This window comes from Furipterus horrens, unplaced genomic scaffold, assembly GCF_987537825.1.
Source record: "Furipterus horrens unplaced genomic scaffold, mFurHor1.1.pri manual_scaffold_11, whole genome shotgun sequence".
Lineage (NCBI taxonomy): Eukaryota > Metazoa > Chordata > Mammalia > Chiroptera > Furipteridae > Furipterus > Furipterus horrens.
Genome location: NW_028327181.1, coordinates 84,132,780 through 84,157,822, shown reverse-complemented (window position 1 = coordinate 84,157,822; position 25,043 = coordinate 84,132,780). Strand labels below are relative to the sequence as shown.

General features: G+C 38.2%; 1 protein-coding gene across 1 annotated transcript in view; it reads right to left on the bottom strand.

Annotated features, from left to right (window-relative positions):
• Positions 1-328: 328 nt before the first annotated feature.
• MED13 (mediator complex subunit 13) overlaps positions 329-25,043 on the bottom strand; it is a 94,158-nt gene continuing 69,443 nt past the window's right edge. The window contains exons 20-30 of the mRNA XM_090257652.1: positions 22,733-23,195; positions 21,305-21,524; positions 20,444-20,635; positions 20,036-20,259; positions 15,585-15,727; positions 14,683-14,841; positions 14,384-14,569; positions 8,518-8,660; positions 6,922-7,095; positions 2,095-2,195; positions 329-1,741 (exon numbers count right to left, since the gene is read on the bottom strand). Coding sequence (XP_090113778.1) covers positions 1,609-1,741; positions 2,095-2,195; positions 6,922-7,095; positions 8,518-8,660; positions 14,384-14,569; positions 14,683-14,841; positions 15,585-15,727; positions 20,036-20,259; positions 20,444-20,635; positions 21,305-21,524; positions 22,733-23,195 — 2,138 coding nt within the window. The 3' untranslated portion in view covers positions 329-1,608. The remainder of the gene's footprint in view (positions 1,742-2,094; positions 2,196-6,921; positions 7,096-8,517; positions 8,661-14,383; positions 14,570-14,682; positions 14,842-15,584; positions 15,728-20,035; positions 20,260-20,443; positions 20,636-21,304; positions 21,525-22,732; positions 23,196-25,043) is intronic.

Sequence of the window (25,043 nt, the reverse complement as noted above, 5' to 3'; positions counted from 1 at the left end):
AGCAGCACTGTAGAAAGAATTTTTCAAGGGGATAAAGCCTGCATAAAAGCAGTTATCTTGGCATGTGCAAACAAGAAGGGGGAAAGCTGTATGTAAGGAAGGGGTGAATTAAAGTCCCTAAAATTCAAGTCCCTTCTTTAGGGAGGTGAGAACCTCCTTGGCATATGTCCTGCCTCAATCTGAGCTGTGTCATAGAAAAGAACAGACTCTGGTGTTTGGGACTGTCATCTCCAAACCAAGAAAATTAAATAAATAAAAAGGTAAAGAGGAAACAAACAGGTTAAGTTTAGAAAATGGTTTTTAACTAGTGAAATAAGAGTCTGAATACCAGAATTCACTGAGAATCTATTTACACCACAGTTTGATTGCACACACACACACCCATACATATGCATACTCTCACACACATTCCCAATCTTTAATTTAAAAAAAACAAAAAAAAAGTCTAACAATCAAGAGTGACTGCTCTTAAAATAATTTGTAAAATGCCTAGAGCTGGGCTAAATTTCAACCTTATAGCAGATCCTGAAGATAATTTTCATATTTAATAATATTCCCATGCCTAGATGTGCCACTGTTAAAACTGAAAAAAATTTAAGCATGTAACATTAAACACCAAAATTAGTTTATGCATTCAGTAGCAAATGTTTTTCTTGTAAAACTAAGTTTTTTCACTGGAAATGGCCTGAAATATTAGTCATAGCCCTAAACCATAGTACAAAATATAACTGAAGAATTCTCATTTTATTCTAAGTTAAACCACCTAACAATATCACTTGTATATTGCCATCATGTTATTCTGTAAAGGTGTGATATATAAAATGCTGTAAGACCCGGTACCTTTTCAATTTATAAACACAGTGAACTTCATTACTGTACATGTACTCTGCAACTACAGCTTAGCTGTAAATCCTCCACACACAATGGTATGGACATTATTTCCCGTCTATTCCCATTAAACTGTACATTGAGACAATACAAATTTACTGTCCCACCCCCCTTACAAAAAAATAATACTCTAAAAGCAACCCTACTGCAACTTTTTAATTAAGACGATTACATATATTTTAGACCAATTGCTTTAAAGCAAGAAGGCAGTATAAACCTTCTAGGAAAGTTTTTATAAAAGAGGTTAAGAAATATAAGACAATTTATACATTTAAAAACTTACAATAAATAAGAGATGCAGGCATTTTGAATACTAGATACTATACTCCAATACAAGAACATCTTGATGTTCTGAAGCCATATGTTGAGATTCATTGTTCCTCGTTTCCTCTCCATGCTTTTAATATTCATTTAACATGACTGGGTACTATGGCTCATTACTTTTCACAAATACTGTGACTGGAAAAAAAAGGTTAATTTTGCTACGAAAATGTTATAATACGTTTTGTATGATCAGTCATCATTCTGAAGAGTTCAGTATAGTCAATGAAAAATAGCAGGGTTATAGCCCCTCCCCCCAAGTCTGAACAATATTTGTTGAAGTAATAAGAATTAGAGCCCATCACAAATGACTTTCACTGAGAAGATAATTGTAAGTTAATCTTGCAGCGAAATGTCTTTTTTCCTTGTTCTTTTCTTGTACAGTTCATCAAATGAAGATCACAGCATATTCATGATAAAGTTATATAACTGATTCAGCACCACGAAATGAATTGGGAGACACGAGCGTCTGTCCTGGATTGCAGGGTCACAGGTTAGCCAGGAGAGTGCATTGTACTGTTCCAAAACGAACCTGAAAAGCAAAGAAACCCCTTAAGTGGTGTATTTATCTATACTGTAGATTTTGGAAGCAATTTCTATTATGGCATTTAAGACTCAAAGTCACTTTTAAAAAAAGGTGGAAGCTATGGAATAGTTGAGTTCTTGGGGAGATTAAAGATAACTAATTTTCATAACAATTACTCTCAAAAGTAGATTAAACGTGTTAGAAAGACAAAGCAATCATTCTGAATGATATAATTCATCAAGAGACACAAGTGTGGGCAACTGTAAACTACTGCCAAAGGTGAGAAAAATATGTAAGGATCAACACTATATTCATTCACAGTTACAATGGAGAACCATTAGTGGTAAGAAGAGCTGTACCTGAGGACATCTGAAGTCTGATTTGAGTCAAGTGGGTGGGAGTGTTTACTGTGAAGCAGCTCGTCAGATTGCACTGAAGGCACGTGGAGGTGCAAAGAGGCCTAAAAAGGTAACAGGATTATCAGCCAAACGAAAAAACCAAGGTCTCTTCCTTGATGAAATACATTTTAGACTTATGTAAGGAAAGGGAGCCACTATAAAAATGCTTGTTGTTCTTGCTTAATTCATTACAGAAGTAATTTTTAAGTGCGTAACATATTGAATCTTACTTCCTTTTCTTTGGCTTGTATTGTTTTTAAGAACCACACAATAATCTTTAAAAACAAGATTTTCAATTATTTTCTAAGTGTAACCTGCCTACATGTGTAAAAAAAAATGTTTACGGGAGCACTAAACTGATAAACTTGAATAGTCAGTTTCTAGGTTACATAGAACTAAAGACTATACAGATATACATAGATGCCGCAGAGGAAAAAAGTAAACAGAGTAAGCATGTGCAAATATTTTACTTACAAAGTTATAATAAATCTTTTTCCTTCCTTGGTTAAAGTAACATATTTTTAAAAACTATAGGAAGATAGATTCAGAACAGACAAACCAAGGGCAAGGAAATATTTGAAAAATCCAACAGGTATTACATCTTGAAAACCAAACTCTTGATTCTCAGGAAATACTCTTAGAAATCAGGTGTTTCTCTTGGGTTTTACTGCTAGTGAACAATCAAAAATGCCACACAGACTTCTGGCAAAGATGGAGGCCTAGACAGACACCCTGCGTCTCCCTCCACAATTAAGAAGGAATACAACTACCTCAAAACTAGAGAGAACCAGAAGTTCCAGAAAATCAAACTACATGGAAGTCCAGCAAACAAAGATATAAAGAAGAAACACTCATCCAGACAGGTAGGAGGGGCGGAGTTGGGGTGGAGAGGATGCGGTGTGGTGGTGGCGACAGTGGCTGTGGTCGGCTGACGGAAAGCACAGTAATATTTTAAAAACTCGAGGGACACCTGGGGAGCGCTCCCAGCACCAGACCAGATTGTGCCGCTCATGGTCCCAGCGCCAGAAAAAATAAACCCTCATTGCTTCTGACTGCAAACCAGTGGGGGGATGGGGTGGAAGAAGAAAAACTGCCAGTCTCTCAGTAGAGTCCGCTTTTTTAAAGGGCCCCCATGGTCCTAGAATGTCCGCAGACCCACCCACTCTGGGGACGATGGCCAGGGCAACAGCTAGAGAGGTGCCAATCCCATACGGAAGTGGGAGAAATGCCTGGAAAAGGGGCGAGTGCTGAGCAAGCGGCATTGTTCCCCCTCTCCCCCACACAACACCACAATGTGGTGAAACGGGTCGCCAGTACTGATAATACCTAAGGCTCTGCCCCTTACAACCTAACAGCTCTACCTAAGACACAGAGCCAAACAAACACAGGAGTCTGTCAAGATGAGGACAGAGAAGAACGGCCCAAAAGAAGGAATGGATAAAGGTGCTAGTGGGAGAACTAAGCGACCAGGAAATAGCCAATTTAATAGACGATGAGATAGCCAACCTAACAGACGCAGAGTTGAAAATACTGATGATAAAGATGCTCACAGGCTTGACAGATATGCTTAAGTATGGCAAACGCATAAGGGAATAATTGAAGGCTATGCTAAATGAAACAAAGGAAAATCCACACAAAACCAGTGGTGAAGAGAAGGAAACTGGGGTTCAAATCAATGATTTGGAACATAAGGAAGAAAAACGCAGTCAACCAGTACAGAATGAGGAAACAAGAATTGGAAAGAATGAGGAGAGGCTTAGGAACCTCTGGGACAACTTTAAACGTGTCAACCTCTGAATCATAGGGGTGCCAGAAGGAGAAGAGGAAGAGCAACACATTAAAAAAGTATGTGAAAAAATAAAGGAAAACTTCCCAAATTTGGCGAAGGAAATAGATATACAAGTCCAGGAAGCACAGAGTCCCAGAGAAGCTAGATCCAAAGAGACCACACCAAGACACATCATAATTAAAATGCCAAAGATTCAAGATAGAGAATCTTAAAAGCAGCAAGAGAAAAGGAGAGTTTTACCTACAATGAGGTGCCTATAAGACTATCAGCTGCTTTCTCAAAAAAACTTTGCAGGTAAGAAGGGACTGGCAAGAAGTACTCAACGTGATAAAAAGCAAGGACCTACTACCAAGATTACTCTATCCAGCAAAGCAATCATTTAGAATGGAAGGGCAGATAAAGTGCTTCCCAGACAAGGTAAAGCTAAAGGAGTTCATCATCACCAAGCCCTTATTATTTGAAATGTTAAAGGGACTTATTTAAGAAAAAGAAAATCAAAACTATGAACATTAAAATGACAACAAACTCACAACTATCAACTGAATCTGAAAAAGAAAAACAAAATCCAACTAAACAAACCAGAATAGGAACAGAATCATGGGTATGGGGATCACCTGGAGGGTTGTCAGCTGGGAGGGGGAAGGGGGAGAATTGGGGAAATGGTGCAGGGATTAAGAAGCATAATTGGTTGATACAAAATAGACAGGGGGGAGTTAAGAATAATATAGGAAAGGGTGAAGCCAAAGAACTTATATGCACAACCCATGGAGATGAACTAAGAGGGGCAAGGGGGGCATTGGCGGAGGGAAGCAAAGGGAAAAAAAATTGGGACTTCTGTAACAACATAATCAATAAAATATACTTGGGGAAAAAAATGCCACACAGCTGCTGTGGGTCCCTAGGCTATTTGAAACAAGCTTTAAAGTATGCCCTGCAGGAAAACAAATCTCTTCTTAATCAGTCAAACTGTTCACTTTCTGTTCTCCTGGCACTGTGCTACATAAAGCTATAAATCTTAAACAAAGCTATCTTTGGTGAAATTGTGAGCACTCTAAGTAATGAAGTGCACAGATGTCTTCTTTTGCCCACTCAATTTCAGAATGGAGTAACCACTAGCATACCCATTTAGGTATGTCAAAGAATAAAAGAAATGAATATGGTATTCTTTACATTTCGGTTTTAAAAAGTGAATCCTTTTGTTTTTAAGTCAATATATAATAGTGTTAAAAGTGATAACAAGATGTACTAACTGCAGAAACTCTTGGTAGATCTCATTCTGTATACTATAAAAGGTACTATCTTATATTCAATATTTAGAGGTGCCCTCTCTACTAAAATGTAATTACTATATGTGTAAATTCTTCAGCTGTATATTTGAAAATAGAACCAAAGATATATATGTTCCAACTGTACATAAACTCCTGATTTATGAGTTACAAGCTAAAGTCTCATATGGCAGATCACTATGAATTAATGTACAGTATTCCCTCACTTATTGCAGGTATTATGTTCCAGACTTCCACGCAAAGTAGGAACCTTACATTTATTCTACACTCTTAAACCTATGTAACTTTAACAACATACGTATACGGTACTGCAACATCCCGCAATATAGCAAAAAATCCGCGATAAATAATAAAATATAATATTTTTTAAAATCCCGCGATACAGTGAGGTGGCGGTAAGTGAACTGCGATATAGCGAGGGACTACTGTAATTAGCACCAGTGCTCTAATACTAATGATATAAAGATTTTCTAATCATCTAGGTAACAGCCCGTTATTTTTCCAAGCAAACAAACACATATGGTGGTTCATGCCTATGGTATAGAAATAAAATGTTATGTATGAAAACAGAAGGTGAACAAAATTGTGGTAAGTTATATCTTACTAGGTAATTCACAAAAGAAGCCCTAATCTTGTTAAACTGTATCGGAGGGTGAATGCCCAGGTTACACTATGCTCTCTGCAAATAGATCCTGAGTAGAAAAGAATCTGGATAGTCCCTTGGACTTTTTGTAAAGTGGTGTTCTCTTAAAAAATGTTCCATGAAACACTAAGGTCATGAACTGTTAACAGGTATTACATAATCCTTTTTTGTGTATTAAAGTAAGTTTAGGAAATGGTAGGTAAAAAATGTTATTTGCTGTTTTTTAGAGATTTAATGTGCGTACATGTTCTGTAACAACAGAACAGAGCAGAATGCATGTGTGGCACTTCCCAAAGGACCAAAGAACCCTTTGTTTTGTACAAACTCCAAGGACTACTATTCGGCAGAAACCACCCCCACCGCCCCCGGGTTTAGGTTCATGTAATGAGATCTGCAGAGACCACTGCACATATATTGGAAGGGAAAGAAAAGTCGTAAGATAAATTTTATTACATTGGCTGCCACTCTCTAAATATATTATCTAATTAATAGTTCAGATCAACGCCTATTGTATTCTTTATGAATGTACTACAGAAGTTCACTACTTAATCTCCAATGACATTGACTCAATAGTACATGTGCCAAGGATATCAGGATTTAATAACAACAAGCTTAGAAGAGAGCAACAGCCAATTGGTTCATGTACGCACTGAAAACTAAAGCATACTATCCATCTTTTACTCTACAGATGAAAACCAGCTCTATCACTTCCTAATAAATTTGTTTTTCTGAACTTTAACATGATCACCCAGAAAATGAAATGGTTAGATTAAAAATAATACAAGGCTTCTCCCAGCTATAAGTTTCAGATATGCTGTTAAAAATAGTATGAGCAAGGAAGGGTCCCAGAAGTTTAGATTTAAAAGTTCAAACTTGATAAAATTTTAAAATTAAAGAGTTGTTTCATAATTAGATAATTCTCTTTGTGATACTGTGTAGAGAGTTAGATGTGGCAATGCATTTAAGGACTTAGACAAAAGCTATAAAGTTTCAAAAAGCCACTTCTATATTTCATAGGATGTAAGCCATTAATTAGCATTATTTAGGAACTGGCATAGAAATGGCAATACCTTAAGAAAAAGGGGACACTGATATTGTGCTTGAGGACATGCTGACCAGAACCAGTCAGGTAACGGACCCGCTTTGGCAGTTGATACAAAGTAACCAAGGGCCAGTGGTTGCTGAAGAATATTAGTTACTTCATCATGAGACTCTGTTGAGAGTAGCCGATCAGTACCCTGACCCTTAAAAAGATAAAATTAAAAGTGTGTTAGTTCATATGATATTTCTAGGTACTAGATATAAATACAGAATAGTTTATGAAAATCAGTCTCATAATCTTATCATTTCAATCTTTAAAAATACTGAAGTGTATTAAAAATTTTTTTCTCTGTACTTAGTAAGAATATCATACTTAGTAATAGCATTAAAAGAATAAATTTTAATAGTTGCATTAGGAAATAAATATACCAACTGTTTAATAAGTTTGTATTATTATGCCAAGTACATGTCCAGAGTGTGTGTGTGTAAATCTTTGTAGCTGACTGAAAAATACAACATGTTCAATGATATTTCTACATTATTTCCTAAAACTCCCTCAGCTAATTCCTGACCACCACTCTCCCATCCAAAAGGTGGGTTAAAATTTAGCTTTGCTCATCTAGGACTACCTATAAAAAGCAATTGATGTTTTGGAAAGCATTATGACAACATAAAGGACAACTATTAAGTAATGTTCATATCCTTTGTGTTAGTCAATGTATTTTTTGGTATTTATTTTAAGGAAATAGATAAAAAGAAAAATGATATGCATGAAAACGTTCATTGCAACATTACGTATAACAGAAAAAAATAACTTAAATGTTCAACATTTTGGGAATGATATAATAAATTATGGTAAAAAATATAATGTTAAAAAGCTGATTATACTTACTGAAAGCAACAGTATAAATACATGGGGAAGGTAATTTACTAAAGTAAAAATGGTTTTATTAAAGTGGTGAGATTACTGTTGTTTTTCCTAATTTTTTCCCCAATAATCTCATTTCTTTTCAGTTAAAAAAAAAGGCAAGAATTTAAGGTAAGACTGGACAAAGACTTTTCCTTATTTTAAAAAGTCAGGGTCTAAACATATACATACTAAAATAGTCAAATAACCACTATATATAATTTCACTCAAATAAAGGTGTTATTCAAATAAAGCCCAATTAGTTTCAAGTTCAAACAGAAAGAGAAAACAGCCTGCTTCCATAACTGTTAAAAATAAACAGGGGTTGGGGGGCAGGATGGTCAGTGTTTTTTCTATTCTTATGGAAAAATTAGTATTTTTATTATGTTCCTTGTCACTGCCCTCACATGAATGGCCGATTCTCAGATAATCTGATCCTATACCTGAGTAGAAGCTATGATGAAGTAGCAGGAAAAATACAAAAGAAAGATTAATGCAAAGTAGTCTAGATGAAGTAAAGGAAAATGGAGACACAGAGACCCTCTTAAAAATGCACAATTCCAAGTACTCATGTCAAAAAACAGAAATGTATGAAAGTATTGTTAATCTAACTATTTCCTAATTCCAAGGAAAAAACAGTGCTCTGTTTCATGGATCAATTCATTACTAAGTTAATGAAATGACATTTAGATAAACTAAACTTTTATAGTAGGGTTACCTTGCCGGCATCACCTCCATGGGGGTAATGAGATCCTGGAGAATGTACAGGAGACCCCGTTGGAGATGCAGGAAGAATATTAATGATGTCAGGGTCAAGATCATCTGCTGTGTCTAACAAATCAAAGAGACCCATTCCATCTGCTATAGGAGAAAGAAAAAATATTAAATATTCAATTTTTCATATCTCATGGTTATTTATAGGACAGTTAAAATTAATTTAACCAACATCGACTGAAAGCCTACTATATGCCAAGTATTGTGCCAGGAGCCATATAAACAATGATGCATAAACAAGCATGTGGTAATCTGAATAATGCCCCCTAACTACACGTGCAATGATGTCTAAGGCCTAATCCCAGGAATCTGTAAATATGTTACCACAAAAAACTTAGCAGCTATGATCAAGCTAAGAATCTCGAAAGCGGGAGATAACTGGCTTGTCCAGGAGATCAACTGTAATCACAGAGGCCCAATAAAAGTTGGGCAGTAGGGTCAGAGTCAGTGAAAAAGATGTGCCGATACTATACTGCTGGTGTTGAAGATGGAAAAAGGGTCCATGAGGTTGAGATGCGACTGGTCTCTACAGGTAGCAAAGGCAAGGAAACAAACTGTCCCTTAGAGCCTCCAGAAAGAAGCAACCGGCACTCATTGATATTAGCCCAGTAAGATTTCTGACTTCCAGAACTGTAGGACAGTAAGCATGTGTTGTTTTAAGCCACTAAGCATGTGATAGTTTGTTACAGCAGCAATTGGAAACTAATACAAAGCAAACACAGTATGCTGGAAATTAAAATGTATTTAAAATAGGACTACTGCATGAAAATAAGACCATTGCACTTATTCTTTATTGTTAAGTAAAGCATTCAAGTGTAACATTTAGTGTAACACACTAAAAGGAGAATAATTAATACCCATATTTGTGTCTTCAGAGATGTGCCATTTTCTAGGATAACTCGGAGCAACAATAGAATATCATTTATTTTCTCTTCTGCTAAAATGTAATCTAGAAATTCATTGAGAAGAGTTATATTCCTACTTGCACAGTTTATATAAATTACTATATTATTTTGGCAAATCAATACAGAAAGGAATTCCAGTCAAGATGGAGGTGTAGCTAAACACGCTTCAACCCCTTGAACAACTACAGCAAAAATTACAACTAGACTAAAAAACAAATAACACCCAGATACATGAGAAAATTGAGCTGTATGGAAGTCCAACAACCAGGATTTAAAGAAGCCACATACATGCAGACTGGTAGAAGGGGCAGAGACGCAGAGAGGCAGAGGAAGGGGTGGGCCTACGTTCACGTATGGTGGATAAAAATTGGGAGGTATACCTCCAGAGCGAGCAATCCCAGCCCCAGACCAGACCACCCAGCCCAGGGTTCTAGCGCCAGAAGATAAGTCCCCATAACCTCTGGCTGTAAAAATCAGTGGGTGTTGGGGAGACTAAAGAAACTGCAGGACTCTAAGAAGACTCCTCTTAAAGGACACACAAAGGTCTCAGGACTTGCGCAGACCCACCCCTTCCAGGATTCAGCACCAGGGTAACACCTGGAAGGGCACAAGTGGCATATGGGGAGGAAGTAAAGAGACTGGCAACAGGGTGAGCACCAGAAAACAGCTTCCTACCAGGCAAATCCCCTGAGGCCAGGAAGCAGCACTCTCTCCTCTCCAAGCCCACCCCACATACAGCCGCAAGGCAGTGAAATGGTTTGCCCCGCCCTAGAAAGTACCTAAGATTCCGCTCCACACAATTTATGGTGCCTTTTCTACAACAGGCCATGCTTCTTGGGGAGTAAAAGCAGCTCTACCTAATACACAAAAAGAAACACAGCAAGGCTGCTGAATTGAGAAGACAAAGAAATAGGGCCAAAATGAAAGAATAGAACAAAACTCCAGAAAAAGAACTAAACAAAATGGAGATAAGCAACTTATAAGATGCAGAGTTCAAAACACTGGTTATCAGGATGCTCAAAGAAATCACTGGGTACTGCAACAGCATAAAAAAAAAAAACAACCCAGGGAGAAATGAAGGTTGCATTAATAAAAAAAACTCTACATGGAAATAACAGTGGAGAAGATGAAGCCATGAATCAAATCAACAATTTGGAACATAAGGAAGAAAAAAAGCAGTCAATCAGAAAAGCAAGAAGAAAATAGAATTTAAAAAAAACGAGGACAGAATAAGGAGCCTTGGGACATCTCTAAAAGTACCAACATCTGAATCACAGGGATGCCAGAAGGAGAAGAGGAAGAGCAAGAAATTGAAAACTTACTTGAAAAAATGAAAAAAAACTTCCCTAATTTGGTGAAGGAAATAGACATACAATTCTAGGAAACACAGAGTCCCAAACAACTTGGATCCAAAGAAAAACAAACCAAGAAGCATCATAATTAAAATGCCAAAGACTAGACTTCCGGCCAAGATGGAGGCTTAGACGGACACGCTAGGTCTCCCTCTACAACTATAGTGGAATACAACTACTTTAAAACAAAGGATAACTAGAAATTCCAGAAAATAAAGCTACACGGAAGCCCAACATATGAAGTTATAAACCAGCGGTGCCATTTGGGCAGGTAAGAGTTAAAGAAGGCAAAGCTGTTTGCGGAGCAGCGGGGCGGGGCGGCGAAAAATCCTGGAGGCAATCAAGACCCTGGCGTGCGCGACTCCAATCAAGCCCCTGGCTTGCGCGATTCGGGGCGCTGGGGAGCAGCCGCAGCATCGCCTTGAACAGTGAGGCCCAGGGGGGCGGGAGGACGGATCCCGGTCTCCTAGCTGAATAACTGTGTGAATCCATCTTGGACCCCCGCCCCCACAGAAAGCACCACAGAGCTGCGAAATAGGTCGCGGACAGGCAGGCGCCGGCGGTCGCTGATTTGTGACGTGTACGCAGGCACTGCCCCCTGCCCCCGACAGCCGGCCCAGGAAAACAAAACGCATCTGTCAAAATGAGGCAGACAACTATAGAAATCCCGGTGGCACAGCTCACCAGGCAGCAGATAGAGAACCTGACAGATGAACAGATAAGAAACCTGTCAGAGGCTCAGTTCTGGGCCATTGTTATCAGGTGGCTTACAGAATTCACAAAAGAGCAGGAAAAAGATATGAAAGAAGCGAAAAACTTTCATAACGAAAGGAACAAAACCACATACGAGACAGATGGTGAGGAATCCAGAGTCCATTTCAACAAACTGGAATATGGAGAAGGAACAAGCAGTCAACCAATGCAGCGAGAGGAAATGGCAAGCAACAATGAGAGGATCAGAAACCTCTGGGACAGCTATAAAAGGCCCAACATAAGAATCATTGGTTTGCCAGAGAATGAGGAAGATGAACTAGAACTTGAAAAATTGAGTGAAAATATAATAAAGGAGAACTTCCCAGACTTGGGGAAGGGAATAGACTTGCAGATCCAGGAAGCAAGGAGAGTTCCCAAGAGACTGGACCCAGGGAGAACCACTCCAAGACACATTATAATCAAAATGTCAAAAATTAAAGATAAAGAGAGAATCTTAAAAGCAGCAAGAGAGAAGAAAAGAATTATGTACAAAGGGGTCCCAATTAGACTATCAGCTGACTTCTCAAGGGAAACCCTACAGACAAGAAGGGACTGGCAAGAAATATTCAAAGTAATGAAAATCCAAAACCTACAACCACGAATACTCTATCCAGCGAAATTGTCATTCAGAATAGAAGGACAGAGAAAGTGTTTCCAGGACAAAATAAAACTGAAAGAGTTCATTAGATCCAAACCACTGTTATATGAGAAGTTAAAGGGACTGGTTTAAAAAACAGAAGCTAGGGAGATGAAACAAAGGCAAACGAAACAGGCAACGAGAATGGAAAAGGAACTGTGGGTAAGGGAAACATAGTGGGGGGAGGCCAACAGGGAGGGGGAGTGGGGAGAGGGAGGGAGATGATATAGGAATTGGGGATCATGGTAGGAGGGAATGGAATAGACGGAGAGAGGTTGGGAGGAACTGTAAGCACAACTAATGGACATAATCTAAAAGGGGGGGACAACTGGAGGGAGGGGGCCACCGGGTGGAGGGGAGCAGAGGGAAGGGAAAGGGGCACAAATGTAATATTTTAATCAATAAAACACATTAAATAAAAAAAAAAAATAAAATAAAATGCCAAAGACTAAAGATAAAGAGAAAATCTTAGAGCAGCAAGAGAAAAGCAGAATTACCTACAAAGGAGTTCCCATAAGACTATCAGCTGATTTCTCAAAAGAAACTTTGCAGGCTAGACGGGACTGGTAAGAAGTATTCAAAGTGATGAAAAGCAAGGACCTACAACCTAGATTCCTCTATCCAGCAAAGTTATCATTTAGAATGGAAGGGCAGATAAAGTGCTTCCCAGAAAAGGTAAAGCTGAAGGAGTTCATCATCACAAAGCCATTATTATATGAAATGTTAAAGGGACTTGTATAAGAAAAACAAGATCAAAACTATGAACATTAAAATGACAACAAACTCACAACTATCAACAACTGAATCTAAAAAGGAAACTACCAAACAACAAGAACAGGAACAGAATCACGGGTATGAAGATTGTCTGGAGGGTAATCAGCAGGGAGGGGGAAGGGGGAAAATGGGGGAAACGATGCAGGCATTAAGATCTACAAATTGGTAGGTACAAAATAGACAGGAGGGCCCTGGCTGGTGTGGCTCAGTGGATTGAGCACCAGCCCGCGAACTGAAAGCTCGCCAGTTCAATTCCCAGTCAGGGTATACGCCTGGGTTGTGTGCCAGGTACCCAGCTGAGGGCATGCAAAAGGCAACCAATTGATGTTTCTCTCACTCACTGATGTGTTGCTCCCTCTCTTTCTCCCTCTCTTCCCCTCCCTAAAAAAAAAAAAAAAGAAGAGAAAAGAAAGAAAGGAAAAGGTGGGGGTATGTAAAGAAGAGCATAGGAAATGGAGAAGTCAAAGAACTTTATGGATGACCCACGGACATGAACTAAGAGGGGCAACTGCTGGAGGGAATGGGGGAACCAGGTCGGGGGATGGCAAAGGGGGAAAAAATAGGAACAACTCTAATAGCATAATTAATAAAATGTATTTTTTAAAGATAGAAAGGAATATAACATGAGCTGCAAACTGTATGTACAGGTAACCCAACAGCATAGACAAAAACCTGTACAAATATTTATAATTAACATTGTCTTTTAAAATAAGTAAATATTTATGAGATAATTCATAGCACCAGTTCTGATACAGTAAAGTAGAAGAATGACTATATTAGCTTCCTGTTGCTGCTTTAACAAATTATCATAAACCTGTTGATTTAAAACATACATTTATTCTTTTACTGGGCGGGGTCCAAAAGTCCAAAATCTGTTTTATTGGGCTGAAATCAAAGTGCTTGTCATTAGGCCAAAATCAAGAAACCAGAAGGGCTATGCTCTTTCTAGAGGACTCAGAGGATAATCTGTTTCCTTGTCTTTTCCAGCACCTACAACTGTATTCCTTGGCTCATGGCCCGTTACTCCATCTTCATAGTTAGCAGCGTAAACATTGTTTTCTTCTGACTTTGCTTCCCTCTGTTTAAATCCCTTGGCCTTCCTCTTTTGTATATGGTCCAACTTCCCTCTTATAAGGTACACGTATTGCATGTAGGGCTGACCCACATGAGGCAAGATGATCTCTCCATCTCAAGATCCTTGATTTAATCACACCTGCAGGTTGGGTTTTTTTGTTTGTTTGTTTTTTGCCATTTAAGTAAACATTCACAAGTTTCAGGGACATTCACAAGAGATGGATATGTTTTGGGAGGCATTAATCAGGCTACAATCAGCCATAATCATTATGACTTATTTTGTATTTGCAAACCTTTGAAGAATAATTCACCTACCATTGTTGGGATTGAAAGCTAAGTCCAAATTTTCAGTGGTGTAAGTAGCTGAAGCTACTTGCACAGAAGCAGAAGTGGGGAACACAAGTATATGAGTACATGATGTATCCTGTGGGGTATTTAGCTGCGACGTCTGCATGTTTAGAGTGGTACTTCTTCCAAATACAGAACCAGTTGATACAGAATCTGAAAAGAACATGAAAGGTATTTTTCTTAAATAAATGAAGATCAATTTTACATAAAATTTAGAAATTTATGTGCAGGAAGAATTAAATGTGATATAAATGAGAATAGCTAACCTGGCATAATAACAAAAGAGCCTTGGGGTTCCATCGCGACCAAGCAAGCACTGAGAATGCTGGGAGAGTCTGCAGCAGATATACCACACATTCTACACATGTCTTTGAGTCTTTTGCTTAGAGACTGCAAGTTTCGACGACTCAGCAAACAGCTCCAATCTGTATCAACATCATTATTAACACCAAAGAAACACCATTATTAATACCCTATAGAACCAAAGTTAAATAATATCCTAAGAAACATCATTAACACCCTATAGAACCACAGTTAAAACAATGGTTTTAAAATTAGTGTCATCATTAAGCCAAAAGTGTCTTACTGGTGATATTAACATTCTTTATCACCCTAGCTTTAAAGTACATCAACATCAATTAGTATCTGAACAGAGGATGAGTTGAATAATATGCAAAAAGGGGGGAGATGACAAATGAGGAAAAAGAATAGTAATAATGACACTAATATTAAAGTTTTAATATTATAAAATGTATTTTTGAAATTTGAATTAAGCCATTTGGCCTAGACATCTGTGGTTCCTCTTTAAAAACAAAAATCAGCCCTGGCTGGTGTGGCTCAGTGGGCTGAGCGCTGGCCTACGAACCAAACAGTTGCTGGTTCGAGTCCCAGTCAGGGAACATGCCTGGGTTATGGGCCAGGTCCCCAGTTGGGAGCATGCAAGAGGCAACCACGCATTGAGTTTCTCTCCCTCTCCTTCTCCCTCCCTGCCCTTCTCTCTAAAGATAAATAAAATCTTTAAAAATATATAAATAAAAACAAAAATCAGTAACAAAGTTTTTACCACCTATGCATTTTATTCAGTACATATACCTAGATGTGTACTGAACAGTGTTATGAATTAACATGAAAGAAATTTAAGTATTAAATAACAGAAGCACTATTTTACCTTTTAATTCTCCATGACCAATCCTTCCTAGACGGCCGATGACAACTCTCCATGGTAATGAACTCATTTGTACAAGTCCTAAGCACCATTCCCAAAGTTTCTGTAGACCAAATCTTCTAGCAGACCCTTTTTTCCTACGAGCCCTATCGTATAAAACAAACAATCATAAATATTTCTAAAATTCACGTGACATTTCAAAACAGTTCAAATTGGTAAAAATTGGTCCCTTAATTTTAATGCCTAAAAATCTTTACACAAGTCCTAAGCAAGAATGTATGTAAAATCCTAGGGCAGTGGGGGCGGTAGGGAGGGGGGATGTTAGTTTGTGGGTTTTTTTAAACATGCATTAAAATATACATTCAACTCTGAATGAAAAATTGTCTGTGAACCAACAAAATTCACAGATATACTGCTCTACACCTGAGACAGGCACAATTTTTCTTTAAAGGGCCAATATTTTAAGTTTTGTAAGCCATCAAATTGTGTTGTAACTACTGAATTCTGCTGCTGCAGCATGAAAGCAGCCATAGACAATACTTAAATGAGTGTGGCCAACTTTGGCCCACAAGTTAAAAGTTTGTCAACCCTTGCATCTATACGTTAAATTGAAGAATATAAAAAAAAAAACAAAACCCACCACACTTCTCACACCAAACATGTTGTTTTCTGCATGCATGCCCTTTATTAGGCAAGTATGAAACAAGCACTCTGGCTGAGCAACAGTAGCTACCATTTACTGAGTATTCACTGTGTACCAAGAATTATGTAATACCTCATTGCAGCATAACGACCCTATGAGATATTAAAACTTTTTCCATCCAATTCTGCAGGGAAGTAAGCTATACCTCAGCTGGTCCAAAATCACATACTAAGTGGCAGAGTTGGGATTTGAATCCAGGTCTCTGTGATTCTCGAGTTGGACTTCTTAACCATTCTCTTATACTTTCTGCAAAATGGCAACACTATCTTCGTATTGGAAAGGTGATACTAATTCTTTCTCTACTCTCTTTCTCATCCTTCACAGATAAGTATACTCATCCCAAAGTTCACTTAATTAGTACAGCTGTCCCATTTAAAAAATTCAAAATTGTGTCAAGGAAATGTATAAAATAATAAATCTTTATAACCATAAATAAAAAATTGATGTTTCAATACTCTGCTTTTTTTCATCACTACTGTAACCTAATAATCAACAAATTTTGGAACTTAAAGGAACACAACCTTAATATAATAGGAAAAGTAAAGGATAGAACCAAATCTTAAAAATAAAACTTATTACAAGGACTTGCTTTTCAAGATCTCTTAGGTGGTATTAACTAGCTTTGAAACATTTTATTACAAATGTATATTAAGTAATAATTCAACATGAGGCCCACCTGTTGTGACCAATTAGTTAAGTTACAGGCTTCATAAATAAATGGCCATGATATCTAATTACTAATGAGATTTCTAAAATAAAACTCGCTATTTTCAGAAAACATTCTGGCATTTAAATAGTAAAATTTTCAGTCCACAATTTTAGTAGAAGTTAACTCAGTTAATTTAAGGACTATATCTTAGATGGTACATGAAAAGAGTAAATGTTCTAAGGTGCTTTACTATATATAGATATATATTTTTTAAATTGCACAGGGCTATCTACTTTCATGTTTCAAAAGTTTTTCAGGCTAAAATCATTGCTTCAAGCTTTATTACAGGAAAGCTGTGCAACAAATCAAAATTACTTTTAAGTGACATTTTATTGTTAATGGTATTACACTTGTCCCAATTTTTCTCCCCTTTTCCCCAACCCTCCCACTTCCTCAGGCAATCCCCATACCATTGTTACGTCCATTGGTCATGCATGTAAGTTCTTTGGCCACTCCATTTCCTATGCTGTATTTTACATCCCCGTGGCTATTCTGTAACTACCTATTTGTATTTCTTAATCCCCTCACCTGTTCCTATATCCCCCTCCCACTTTGCAACCATAAAAACACTCTACATATCCATGATTCTCTGTTCTTACTTGCTTAATTTTTAAATTCAATTGTTGACAGATATTGCCATTTAATTGTTCATAGTTTTGGTCTTTTTTTAAAAATAAGTCCTTTTAACATTTCATATAATAACGGTTTGGTGGTGATGACCTCCTTTATTTTTTTCTTGTCTGGGAAGCTCTTTATCTGCCCTTCAATTCTAAATGATAGCTTTGCTGAGTAGAGCAAGCAATCTTGGCTGTAGGTACCTACTTTTCAAGACTGAATTATTTCTTGCCAATCCCTTCTAGCCCACAAAGTTTCTTCTGAGAAATCATCTGACAGTCTTAATGGGAACTCCCCTGTAGGTAACTGCTTCTCTCTTACGGCGTTTCAAGTTTCTCTTTATCCTTAACCTTTGGTATTTTAATTATTATATGTCTTGGAGTGGGCCTCTTTGTATCCATCTTGTTTGGGACTCTGGGCTTCCTGGACTTTCATGGCTATTTCCTTTACCATATTAGGGAATTTTTCTTTCATTATTTTTCAAATAGATTTCCTATTTCTTGCTCTTTCTCTTCTCCTTTTGGTACCCCTATAATGCAAATGTTGGTCCTCTTAAAGTTGGCCCTAAGGCTGCTTATACTGTCCTCATTTTTTAAATTCATTTTTCTTGTTCTGATTTTCTCTCTTATGTCCCAAATCATTGATTTGATTCTCACCTTCATCCACCCTACTATTGTTTCCCTGTAAATTGTTCTTTATTTCAGTTAGTGTATCCTTTATTTCTGACCGGATCTTTTTTATGCTGTTGAGGTCCTCGCTAAGTTCTTGAGCATCCTTATAACCAATGTTTTGAACTCTGCATCTGATAGATTCCTTATCTCCCTTCTGTTTATTTCTTTTTCTGGAGTTTCGATCTGTTCTTCCGTTTGGGCCGTGTTTCTTTCTCTCCTCAATTTGGCGGCCTTCCTGTGTTTGTTTCTATGTATTAGGTAGAGATGCTATGACTCCCACCTTGGTAGCATGGCCTATGTAGAGGTGTCCTGTAGAGTCCAGTGGTATCGCCTCCCCTATCACTCAAGCTGGGTACGCAAGGTGTGCCCTTCATGTGGGTTTAGTACACCCTCTTCTTGCAGTTGAGCCTTGATTTCTGTTGGCAGGTCAATGGGAGGGATTTACCCAGGCCAGTTAGCTGCAAGGACTGCCTATGACCAGTGACCACCAACCTCTGCTGTCCATGGAGGATCAGCTGTGCAGGGGCAGAGTGCTGGTGTTCACACATGATCTGTAGTCCACTGGGTGCACAGCCTCTTCGGTTTCCTGTGTGGTGCAGGCCAAGATCAGCCACCACTTGTGTTCTTCCCAGGGCCTGCCTGAGCTATAAAGCAATCTGAGATGGCTGCTACTTGTGCTGGGCTTGGAGATTCCCAGGCAAAGCCAAGCTGTGAATCTTGGCTGGCTGCTGCTAGTGCAAGGCCTGGGCCCACTTAGCAAGAGGTACAGGGGCTGGGGGCTTACTGAGACCAGCTATTGCTTGAGAGGATTTAGGAAGTTGTGAAGCATGAGCAAGGCCAGTCATTCATATAGAAAAGTCACATTTACCAGTTTGAGTGGGGGGCCCATAAGGTGGGTGAGATGGAGTCTCAGAGGATCTCAAAGGCAGGCAACTTAGCCAAGTTGATGGAGTCTCAGATATGGCACCTGCCTGCCAACTCTGTGGCTCTGTGGGGAAGAGGGCTCAAAAAAGGGACAATGGCCTCTGTTTGTCTTTCTGTCTGAGAGAAAGCTGTCCCCCATCTCCCTCCTTGATGCCAGACATTTCAATTCCTCTCTGTATGCCACTGGTGCCTTTCAAGCTGCTACCCCGTTGCTGGAGCTCAGAGGCAGTGAGTCTGAGTCAATCTGTGTGTGGGTTCTTTGGGACTCCAGTAGTTTCCTTCACCAGCTCGATTCCTGCTGGTTTTTACAGCCAGAAGTTATGCAGACTTACCTTCCTGGCACTGGATTCCTGGGCTGGGAGGCCTGGTGTGAGGGTGGGCTCCTTGCTCCCGGGATATCCCTCCTGAATTTTTACCCACCACATGTGGAATTGGGACCAGCCTGTTCCACATCTCCACCCCTCCTACCAGCCTGGATGGATGTGGTTTACTTCCATAATTGTCAGGCTTCCATTCAACTCGATTTCTGATCATTATGAGTGATGTCTGTTCTGTATTTTAGTTGTAATTTTGATATGGTTGTGTGAGGAGGTGAGCTATGTTTACCAATGCTGCTATCTTGACCATAAGTCTCAATAAAATTACTTTTAAGTCTCTTAATTATACAATATATTCACTACAAAAAGGTGAGAATACTCACAATCCCAAAACTTAAGTTTAATGTACATGAGTTTCAAAAACAGTTTTCTATTAAGAGTAAATCGTAATTGTGTCTGTGTATGAATTTTTAAAAATGGGATGAAATAATGATACATTTAAGGAATACAAGTACCTATTTGGAACATCGATGTTAATGATACAAGTTTCTAAAAGTTCTCCATATAGATCTGTGCAAGAAGCAAGAATCCATCTTTGATCATGTGATAAACAGTAACCCACGAAAAGAACATTGTATTTCTGCCCAGCTTCTCCAAACGTTTCTCCTAGCTCTGTCTGTTTATCCTTCACTGGAGCCAGAATAAAAGGAGGTGTATAAAGTCTAATACACTCTGGTCTCTGTAAAACAAAAAATTAAGGCATTATGGTATACACAATCATATTGAAAATGTGATATATTATCTCTACCCAGTTATAAAATAATTGGAAATTGAGAGCTAAACAGAGAACTGCACTTAAGTTTTGTTTATGATCATAAAATTAGGAGTTTTTCAATAACTCTGATCATGGAAAACATACTTACATCAGGACTTTTAAGAGCAGTTTCCATGGCTAAACCTGGACCAAACCCAGTCAATGTTTTCACATTGGTTGATGTTGGAAGGGTTCTCCGACACTGGGTAAAGACCGAAAAAGCCAGGGACTTTAAATGCTGGGTAAAGATTTGTCTATCTTCATGCTTCACAGGTTGCAACAGGTACTGACAAGGAACAATCTAAGAATTATAGGCAAATATTACAAATGTTAAAGTTTTAACAAGAGAATAAAAAGGACTGTGGCTTTAAAACTCTAAAAACTTTTACCAGAAAATTTAACAAAACCAAATTAAAGTGGTAAGCTTAAGAATTCTATAGTATTTTAACAGTAAATTTTATCAATGAGCTATGTAAAAACCTACAAAAATTTCTATACAGCAGTTATATTCATATTGCTATTGACTACTGTATTCTATAAAGAAATAATTCAAAATGTCTGCAAATAACTTAATATGGTTAACTTCTTTCTACTTTTATTTGCAACCTGTCTTATTTAGAACTCTTATAGCTTACATAAGTCTGTACTCTAGTTTTGTATTTCAGTTTATGAATTTAAAAACTAGTTTACATAAAGGTAACATGGGAGAAACATTAATGTACTTATTGCAATCTTTGTTTTCCATTATTACAGTGGTTATTTTATTTTCCATTATTACTGTGATATAAATGCAAAGTCTATTGTTTAGAAGCTCTCTAAGATTTCTAGTATAGTATCACTTAAAATAAAATCAATATAATAGAACCTGGCTTTTAGAAAATCAAGTTAGACACAAACTAATATCTTTGAAACTTCTGTCAAAATCCAACTGTTTTATATAAATTTTATCTGCAATATTTATTACTCTTACCTGTACAGAAACAATATTCTTCATATGAGGAGGAAGAGTCTGGACCATTTCCAGAAAGCATCGAAGTAGCCCCAGAGTCCACACATTAGAAGAATTAGTGCTCTCATCTTTATTTCCATATGTAAAAGGATCAATTATATAAACAACAATTGCAGGTGGGTAAGTGACTGCATGTGAGTCACCATCTGTGGGGACACCCACTTTATCCCGATCCATCGTGCTAAAATTCAAGGTAGAGTAGAAATAAGATAGTTAGGAAAACAGCTGTATTATAGCTTTCTTGACATAGCATCAAAGCAGGTCTTTAATACCTCACCACGTCAGAGAGCCTTTCTAAAAATGAAGGACATCTCCTTCTCTTCTAAGAGGACTACAAGCACTATATGTACGATTTCATGGTGTACAGAAAAGACTTTTGTGTTGAGGTCTTGCATTTAAAAAAAGAATTCATTAGACCCATACAGTCTTAGAATACTAGAGCGCTTAGTGCTTTGGTGATAAAACTGAGACAAAAATAGGTTAAATGAGCTGCCCAAATCACAAAACTGGCTAGAAGCAGAGCTAGACTAGAAAGAAATCAGGTTTCCAAAATTAGTCAATGTTCCACTACATTTTTAGATATACACATTCATTTCATATTTAATAATTTCAAAGGTCAGTAAGATTCATTCTTTGATGGTGATATGATTTTTTTTTAATGCCAAATATACTGAGATATTCAAGATGAATGAATATGGGTAATTATTAGTTTGTTTTTACTCACATAAACGAGTGTAACTTTGATCAAAACTGTGCCTGGGTAGCTGAAAGCTATAACCATGCCCAGGCTAACCTAACCTATAAATCAAAAGGGAAGCCCAGTCAATACCTCCTTCCCAAAGGAATGAGGAGAGCTGCCGTCATCACTGTTGCCACAACTAACCCGAGCGTCTGGAAGTCTGTGTAAAGCACGTAACGCGCATTATACCCTATTGCTCCCGTTTTACAGATAAGGAAACAGTCTCAGAAAGGTGAGGTAGCTTTCCTGAAGTCACAAAGCCAGTAAATGGCAGAGCTGAGGTTTAAATCTTGGTGTGACTATAAGCCTTTGAACAGGTCAGTTCAATAATGACTTTCTAGATCACTGGAGTGATTTTCATAGGCCAATCTATTTGACAGTCATGTCACAGAACAGATTCAAACATCATGGGATAGTTGGACTGAATGGCTTTCAAGATCTTAACTCCCAGCCTGAGATTCTAGTATTCTGTGATAAAGACTTAAAGAGTAGTCTTCATCATAATTTTGTAAGTAAAATATTAAACACTGTAAAACCAAATTTTAAGGACAAGACCAAAAAGCTCTTTTTGTTCATTCACAATGACTTTCTTATCCAGACAAAAGCATCATGTACTTATATTTCTGCAAAATTTGTATATTTAGAAGCACCTTTCAGATACATCGGGATGTGGCTGAGTGAGAAGAGAAGATGACTCTCCAGAAATCCCAGCTGTCTGTAGAGCTGATGACTGTTGCCCTCCGAGCTGGCCATTCTGAACTGTACTCGTTTGTGTAGAAATGGATCCCGTACCACTACTGTTCATACTGTTAAAAGGTGGAAATGAAGATAGCTTATTTGATGATACTCCACTATTCAAGTTGGAGGATGATGAAGATGAAGTTGAAGTTGTAGTCAAAGTTGAATTAGCTGTGGCAACTGAAGAAGACATGGTAACACCTGAAGTCATTGTCATAGTGCTGCTCACTGAAGATGCTAAGGTAGCAGATGGAGTATTAGCATTTCCAGTATTTGTCATCTGAGGTGGAGTAATCAAAGACTGACTTGTAGGGACAACAAAATTTGGCTGAGAAAGTAGAGAGCTGTCCAACGGCTGGGAAGCAAGATATGGACCTAAAGATAACAAAAACAGGCAGGGTATTTAATTCTTTATTTTACCAACTGGTTCTTCATTTACTCAACTATGTGAATAATAATATCTAGCTGATGTTTTTTTGTTGATTGCCCTCCCTAAGTTGCTGGCTAAGAGTGTAACACATATTAGCTTTCTATTTTCTTAAAAACTGAAGAAACAGATTTTGAATATAATTACAAAGGTAAACCAGCATTTTCACGCAAAATTTAAAAAATTGTTTCTATGGAAGTATAATAAAATTCTAGTTCCTAGGCATAATTAATTAAATGTAAATAACACCATCTAGAAAATTTTTATCAAACCATTCAAAGATTTCCTAAATCACAAGTTAAATAAATATTGACTATACTGGGAGCTGATTAGATATAAAACAAGAAATGTTATCATGAAGTTCAAATCAGAGAAATGTCTAAAGAGATACAACATTTTGGTTCTAACTTCCAGCCAAGATGGAGGCACAGATGGACACACTTCGCCTCCTCACACAATCATAGAAGGATCACAACTAATCTCAAAACAAACCCCCCCAAAAATTGCCCCCCAAATCAAACTATATGGAAGTTTGACAACCAAGGATTTAAAGAGGAAAAATTCATCCAGACAGATAGGGGAGGCGGAGATGGGGACTGGGGCGGAGAGGACTTGGTGTGGTGGTGGTGGCAAGGTAGGGGTGGTGGCTGGCAGATTGGGCAGTCCCACATTCACGTGTGGTGGATAAAAGCCAAGAGGGACACCTGGGAAGTGATCCCAGCCACAGGGCACACCATGCAGCCAAGGGTTCCAGTACCAGGAAAATAAAGTCTCATAGTTCCTGGCTGTGAAAACCAGTGGAGATTGGGGTGGTGTAAGAAACTGCCAGTCCCTCAGGAGAGTCTATTTAGAGGGTCCCCGTGATCCTAGAACATTCTACTCTGGGAATCACCACGAGGGCTGCAGCTCAGGGGTGCCAGTCACATGCAGGAAGTGGGTGAAGTAACTAGAAAAGGGGCAACTGCCAAGTAAGCAGTACTGTGCCCTCTCTGACCCTTCCCCCATATACAGCACCACAAAGTGATGAAATAGGTTGCCCTGCACTGACAAATATCTAAAGCTCTTCCCCTTACAATGTAACAGGTGCGCCAAGACAGGGAGTCAAAGCAGCTCTACCTAATACACAGAAACAAACACAGGGAGATGGCCAAATTGAGGAGACAAAGAAATATGGCCCAAATGAAAGAATAGATCAAAGCCCCAGAAAAAGAACTAAACAAAATGGAGATTAGACAACCTATCAGATGCACAGTTCCAAACACTGGTGATAAAGATGCTCAGAGAACTCGTTGAGTATGGCAAACACATAAGGGAAGAAATGAAGGCTACACTAAGTGAAATAGAGAAAAATCCACAGGGAACCAACAGTGAAGGGAAGAAAGCCGGGGTTCAAATCAATGAATTGGAACATAAGGAGAAATAAACGTTCAACCAGAACAGAAAGAAGAAATAAGAATTCAAAAATACGAGGAGAGAATAAGAAGACTGGGACATCTCCAAAAGTGCCAACATCCACAGGGATGCCAGAAGGAGAAGAGGAAGAGCAAGAAATTGAAAACTTATTTGAAAAAATAATGAAAGAAAACTTCCCTAATTTGGAGAAGGAAATAAGACATACAAGTCCAGAAAGCACAGAGAGTCCCAAACAAGTTAGACCCAAAGAGGACCACACCAAGACTCATAATAATTAAAATGCCAAAGACTAAAGATAAAGAGAATCTTAAAAGCAGCAAGAGAAAAGCAGTTTCTTACAAAGGGGTGCCTATAAGACTATCAGCTGATTTCTCAAAAGAAAC